Genomic DNA, 6555 nt, shown 5'->3' on the forward strand with positions numbered 1-6555 from the left:
GAGAGAGAGAGAGAGCGAGCGCGCGCGCGCGAGAGAGAGAGAGAGAGAGAGAGGTCGTCGTCGTCGTCGTCGTCGTCGTTGACTCTCTCTCGCTGTCGCGCGCGCTCGCTCGCTCGCCTCGTTGGCGCTGCCGTTTCGTCTGTGGTGATGCAGGCAACGTGGGGATGGATGGAGAAGCGAGCTTTGGGTTGCTGGTGTAGTTGGCCCCAACCAATTTCCCTTTCTGCATTTCTCACCACCTCGCCCCACGCACCTTGTCTGATATAGGGTGTGCTGTTGGGTTGACGGTCCGTTCCCTCCATTGCCTTGCTTGCCCGCTGCTCCGTTGGACCTGTTGCCGCCTCTGCTGCCGGGCTTGTCTCCTTCTTCCGGGTCTTGAGCATTTCAAGCTCTCGTTGGCTTTTCGGGTATGTTTGTGGGCGAGGCAGTTTTGACACGCGCCAAGTGGCGCGGTTCGCCCAGCCGTCACAAGCAGCACAAGTGTGCCGGTGCCACTCGCCCTTGCTCCCCCTTTCCATCTCAAGATTGGATGGCGTTTATCCGTGCCCCGCTCGGCCCGACTGGCAGGCCCTTGATTCACCGTCATACCTCACACTCCCCTCTCTCCTCGTCCTGTCCCCTGGGTACCGTTGCCACTGGCCTCAGGACGCCTCCACCTGCATCATGGAACTTCGTGTGGGCACCAAGTACCGCATCGGCCGCAAGATTGGCTGTGGCTCCTTTGGTGACATCTATATCGGTTTGTGCCCACCCTGGCCTTTCGACTCGCACCGCTCCACCACTCGTCCTGTTCCCCTTGTGCTCTGCCATTCTTCCGATTGACCAACTTGTGTCCGTCTCCAGGCTCAGACATCACTTCGGGCGAGGAAGTTGCCATCAAGCTCGAGAATGTTCGCACCCCGCACCCTCAGCTTCAATATGAAGCCAAGCTCTACAAAATTCTCCAGGGCGGCGGTTCGTTTCTCCTTTCTGCAGCCCCTCCTCATTCCGCCTGCCACCACTTTCTCAATTTCTGACCCCTCTCTTTGGCGTCCTGGGACTTCAGAGGGCATTCCAAAGGTCAAGTGGTTTGGGGTCGAGGGTGACTACAATGTCATGGTCATGGAGCTGCTTGGCCCCAGCCTCGAAGACCTCTTCAACTTTTGCAACCGCAAATTCTCCGTCAAGACCGTGCTCCTTCTCGCAGATCAAATGGTACGGGCCGCTGCTTGCTGTTCAGCGTGCGCCCTGTCGCTGCTCTGACGACAGGCTTGGACATCAGGAGCACAGCCTCACACCATCATAACCTACTCTATTTTAGATTTCTCGAATCGAATTTGTCCACAACAAGAACTTTTTGCACCGCGACATCAAGCCCGACAACTTTATGATGGGCCTTGCTCGTCGCGGCAACCTCGTAAGAAACTCCTTTCCCCGTCTGCATTTTCTGCCCATGTGGCGACGAATTTCAGTCGCTTTTGTTTCAGGGTGCAAAGCCCAGGCATGCAACAGCCTCTTTCTTTCCCTCGTTCATATTCACGGTTGTCGGTGTGCCTCCCTCTTTCTTTTTATTTTATTGATTTTATTTTTTTTAATTTCTAGGTCTACCTGATTGACTTTGGCTTGGCCAAGCGCTACCGTGATGCCCGCACCCACAACCACATTCCTTACCGTGAAAACAAGAACCTCACCGGCACCGCCCGCTATGCGAGCATCAACACTCATCTTGGCATCGGTCAGTGCTTGAACGGGGCTCTTGGGGGTTTTTTCCTCTTCCTCCTCTTACATTGGAAAATCCCTTGGCCTGCATCTTACCGTGCCGCCTCACGCCTCTGCATGATATTGCATTGCACTTTACAGAGCAAAGTCGCCGCGATGACTTGGAGTCTCTGGGCTACGTTCTGATGTACTTCAACCGTGGCTCACTGCCGTGGCAAGGCCTCAAGGCCGCCACCAAGAAGCAGAAATACGAGCGCATCTCTGAAAAGAAGATCAGCACCCCCATTGATGTGCTCTGCAAGGGCTTCCCCAGCGAATTCGGCTCATACCTCAACTTTTGCCGCTCCCTTCGCTTTGATGACAAGCCCAACTACTCGTACCTCCGTCAGCTTTTCCGCAATCTCTTCCATCGGGAGGGCTTTGTCTATGATTACGTCTTTGATTGGACCGTCATGATTAAGGAGCAGCAGGTGCAAAGCAAGGAGCGCGACTCCACCAAGGGTGCCGCCAAGACCTCGACCGGCGCCAAGCCTTAGGTCAAACCTTTGCAAGCTCGGCTTTTTTTCTTTTGCTTGCTACTTCCCCGTCTGCGCACACATGTTTGTGTGTGGGCTTATGCGCCTCAATGTTTACCTCTGTGTTTTGTCTGGCTTGTGGCCGTTGTGGCGACTATACTAGTGGTGGTGGTGGTGGTGGTGGCTGTTGTCTCTTGCCCGTCTCTTGTCCGTCAAATGTTTTCCTTTTGCTCTTCATGTCTTGTGCAAGTTTTGGTGTGACCGGCGTGTCCAGCGATTGACGAGCTCCAAAAACCTTTCCGAGTTGCTGCGCAACTCAAGATAGGTTCACCATCAGGGTGCTCCTTTACCGTTGACCGGTGTTTCCCCACCCCACCCCACCCTCCCTTGCCGTCCTGCATTGTTCCTTGACTTTCTGGTTCTGACAATTGATGTCAAGCAATGACCCAGTTGTATGACCTCCGAAGGAAAGGTTCTGATTATCAATCAGTTCTGGCCACAGAAACAAAACCGAAAGAAGGTCTAAAATTCAAGAACACACAAAAAAAAAATTCATCCCACATCTCATGTCTCATGGGCACCACCAGTCAGGAAGGAACGTCGGCGTGGTGCTAGTGAGGGTGAGGGCAAAGGGGATCCAGACCGCGAACGGCCGCTCAGCGGCGACATGACCCCCCGCCCGGGTGTACTGTAGAGCGCATTTTGCGGGGCGCGGCCCCGTCTCGGTTCTGCCTCCCCGCTGCCACGCCGATCAGGAGAAAAGGGTACGGGCTCAGGCAGTAGCGAGACATCTGGAAATGTTACATTGGCCCAGGGCGGTGCGCGGCCATCAACGCCCAAGGCTTGTTGTTGCTGTTGCTGGAGCCCCAGAAGCACGGTATTGCCGCGTCGTAAAGTCCAGTAGAACAGCAATGCGACTCCTATCTGAACCAGAAGAACCAAAAAGTTGGGCCACATCCAGTAGAAAAAGGTGGTATGGTAATTGACTCCGACCAAGCGCTCGCTGACTTTGACGAGCGTCTCGACCTGCGCATGCAGGTTCTGTACCGCTCCCGTGAGCGTCTGCAACTCGGCATGCAAGGTCTGATTCATCTGTGACACGTTTTTGTCGAGCGCCAACGCTTTTTGTGACAGCTTGTTCAAATATGTGCTGGACATGGTCAAATTCTTCTCCACGGCGTTGATCATGGTGCGCAGCTGAGCCAGCGCAGAGCCTTTCACGCTCAAACTCGTGGCCTTGAGCTGTGGCTGCGCGTGCGGCCCATGCTCGTCAACTCCACCACCAGCCTTGTTGGCACCAGCCTTACCGGCACTGTTCAACTTGCCATGCCCGGCTTTGTTGGCTGGTGCACCTGTTTGGGTGTTGTTCTTCTCATGACCCTCACTTGAGCGCCCCGCAGCTGAAGACGCTGGGGTAGGAGTGGGAGCAGGGGCAGGAGCCGAGGCAGGAGCAGGAGTAGGGGCAGGAGCAGGAGCAGGAGCAGGGGCAGAGGCAGGAGTAGGGGCTGCTTCGGCAGAAGTTGCATTCTTTATGGCAGCTTGTTCAGCCTCGACGTGCGCCAAAGTGGCCCTGATGACCCCCTCAGGTGAAGCCCGATGATCATCAACTGAGCCTGGTGTGTCTTTGGAGTCACCCTCGTGATGTAGTGGCTGAGCTTCCGGATTGGAAGCCGACACCGGTGTGCCTGTTTCTTCAGCGTGCCCTGCAGGCATCAGTTCAGCCCCCCCGGATCCCAGTGTGGGAGCAGCCGAGTCAGTGGGGGCAGTGGGCACTTGAGTCGAAACATGAGTGTCATCAGCAGGAGCAACCTGCTCTTGTGGCTTGGTGCTGGCATCCTCTTTGTTAGACTCGGCGGTATCCGAGCTATCAGCAGCGGCTTGGCGTGCAGGGGCACCCGCAGGGTGGGCGCTGTCTGCTCTCGGACCATCACAAGCACCCTCACACCTCTCGCCAGCCTCCATCCCATCCATGTCCGCCATGCCTGCCCCACCTTGCTCGGCCTCGTGGTGAGTCTGTTGCGCTTCGGAATTGTCCGCCGTCTCTGCACCAGCCAGTGCCGAGTCTAGAATGGGGGGCAATGTCTCGTTGGCGCGTGGAGAACAGATGGGCCAGAGAAAGTGTTGCTGTGGGTCATTAAGCGATGCGTCGAGCGTGTGGTTTTGCATCATCTGAGACAAAGCAGGAGCGGCAGCTAGCGCCGGTGGCGCTGAAGCGGCCGGTCGGTTTGGCTTTTCGCCCCACAGCATGTGGCCCACGTTCAGGGCTTTGGCCACGAATTGACCTGGCATTGATGATGGCACGTGAGATGACAGCTAGAGCCAAAGGATCACAAAAGGATACCAGCTTCACACGGGAAGAAAGAAAGAAATTTGCTCACGCATATTCAAGGCACAAACCAATTTTGTTGACGGCATCCCCAGTGGCAGACGCTCCTCCCGTGTTGTCCTCTGTCGATGCTTCTTCATTGGTAGGTGTATGGGAGGCCGCTGCATTGATGGCCACGCTTGGTTGAGCAGGTTCGATGCCCGAGTCTGGGTCGCCCACCATGTATTCAAACTCCTCAAGCATGGTAACGCCAAAGACTTGCAGAACACTATTCGAACATGCACAAAGCGAGGCGTGAGACGGTAGTATGCAAGACGCACATTTGGCCGCCTTTGAAAAAAACAGCGCAATAAGGAGATTGGGCGGTCTCGTACTTGATGGGGCAGTAGAACTCGTTGCCATAATGATCAATGGCCTCGAGTTTGAGAAATTTTGCAAATATGGTCACGTCGTCAATGGCAAACGTTTGCAGATCACGAACATCGGCCAACTGTAGCTCGGCAACTTTATGCCAGTTCTCTGGTGAAGATCTGCGACGCGGTTGGCATCAACCACAGCCACAATCAAGCAAAGAAATTCGCAAGGCACATGGCGTGGCGGCGGGTGACGATACTGACCGCTCCGCAACGTAGAGCGCGAGGGTTTTGATCATGGAGGAGAACATTTCATAGTTGGCCAACTGCAGCGTGAAAGGCAGGAAGATCAAGGTTAACGCCGTGCATGTGCAGGACTGTGACCCGCATCAGGATGTGTATTGCTCATACCTTGACCTGCTGCACGATAATGTGCTCACAAAGCTCTATGGTCAGCTCAATATCAGCTTCGCAAGGTGCAATGAGGTAGGTATCTTTGACAGGTTTGAGGATGGCTGAGGCTGATTTAACAGCATTGGACGTTGAGATAATCTTTCACACGAGGCAAGGCGGGAGGGGGAGTTGAGCGACAATGAAGGTTTTGAGCATGGGGCAGCGAGTGCATGGGTCTGCAGAACATGTGAAGGACAAAACTGAGCGCAAAAGACTCACTTGGGCTCCACAATCACTGGCTGCATAGTTGACGCGCTTAGGGAGCTGGCTAATATGTGGAACTAACAGCAAGGCAAGGACGGAACGAGCCCGCTCAGTTACCGCGCTGTGCCTTCAGGTCACCAACGGGCGGTGCATGGTACGGCCGAACCTTTTGCTGCTTCGATTATTTCTTCATCTTCATTGATGAGCTGCTTCCACTCGTCGAATGTCAGGCTCTCATCCACTTGGGCACTTGGTGATTCTTCGGGTGACACCTCGCCGTCGTCTGGACTTGCGTCGGAGCCTTGGCTGGGCTCCGCTGCATCGGGCGTGGGTACCTCATGGATGGGCAGATCATCAACGCCTTCTGCAACATCTGAAGCCGTAGGCGGCGAGGGCATCGAAGCTGGGGAAGGCGCCGACCCAAGCTCAGCTTGGGGTGCGGGTGGGACATCTGATGGCGTGACCACCGTGGCGTGGATCGCGTTTGATCCTGGCCCAGCCTTTTCAGGTGCCGTCTCGCTCTCAACGATAAAACCAGCATCCTTATCAGCAAGATCCTCCGGCCGCTCATGCACACTCTTGTCATGGCCGCCATCCACTTGCCCACCCACGGCGGCGAGCAAGAGGCACGTGAGCACCAGAGCCAGCCGGAGGCGCCGAATCGAGGCGCCTCGAGCCATGACCCGCGTTTCACCTTGGCCACGTAACAACTCTTGGGGGCACCGCCCAACCAAGGTGGCAGAAGCCGCGCACACGACAACCTGTAAGCAAGACCACTCGCATCAGCGTACGTGCCACAGGAGATTCAAAAAGGGGGCAGCGTGCTCGGGCGGAAGGCACGGCCACTCGCGCACGGCAAATGCGTGTCGTGTACAACAACCCCGACATCAGTCAGGGGACCTTTTTTAAAAATTGAAACTCCCTCTTCAAAGTATAAGGGGTCATTCTATACAGGGTTACATTTTCACTTCAATCTCACAGTCCATCCGCTAACAATGGAGTTCCA

General features: G+C 55.4%; 3 protein-coding genes across 3 annotated transcripts in view; 1 reads left to right on the plus strand and 2 right to left on the minus strand.

Annotated features, from left to right (window-relative positions):
* The window catches only part of MONBRDRAFT_32734 (uncharacterized protein), a gene marked incomplete at its 5' end in the record, with an annotated part of 3599 nt that extends 3216 nt beyond the window's left edge, over nucleotides 1–383 (minus strand). The window contains one exon of the mRNA XM_001746599.1: nucleotides 254–383. Coding sequence (XP_001746651.1) covers nucleotides 254–383 — 130 coding nt within the window. The remainder of the gene's footprint in view (nucleotides 1–253) is intronic.
* MONBRDRAFT_32735 (uncharacterized protein) lies at nucleotides 267–2754 on the plus strand. The gene is made up of 7 exons (XM_001746473.1): nucleotides 267–407; nucleotides 646–739; nucleotides 844–954; nucleotides 1046–1194; nucleotides 1301–1396; nucleotides 1582–1714; nucleotides 1840–2754. The coding sequence occupies exons 2-7, from the start codon at nucleotides 664–666 to the stop codon at nucleotides 2232–2234; spliced, it is 960 nt and encodes a 319-aa protein (XP_001746525.1). The 5' UTR covers nucleotides 267–407; nucleotides 646–663; the 3' UTR covers nucleotides 2235–2754.
* Nucleotides 2755–2777: 23 nt separating this feature from the next.
* MONBRDRAFT_37385 (uncharacterized protein) lies at nucleotides 2778–6229 on the minus strand (the record flags this gene model as incomplete). The annotated part of the gene is made up of 6 exons (XM_001746600.1): nucleotides 2778–4495; nucleotides 4611–4807; nucleotides 4860–5069; nucleotides 5157–5218; nucleotides 5304–5413; nucleotides 5716–6229. 6 exons carry the CDS (start codon nucleotides 6227–6229, stop codon nucleotides 2778–2780), a joined length of 2811 nt encoding a protein of 936 aa, XP_001746652.1.
* Between the last annotated feature and the right edge of the window lie 326 nt (nucleotides 6230–6555).

This window comes from Monosiga brevicollis, genomic scaffold, assembly GCF_000002865.3.
Source record: "Monosiga brevicollis MX1 MONBRscaffold_13 genomic scaffold, whole genome shotgun sequence".
NCBI classification, from domain to species: domain Eukaryota; class Choanoflagellata; order Craspedida; family Salpingoecidae; genus Monosiga; species Monosiga brevicollis.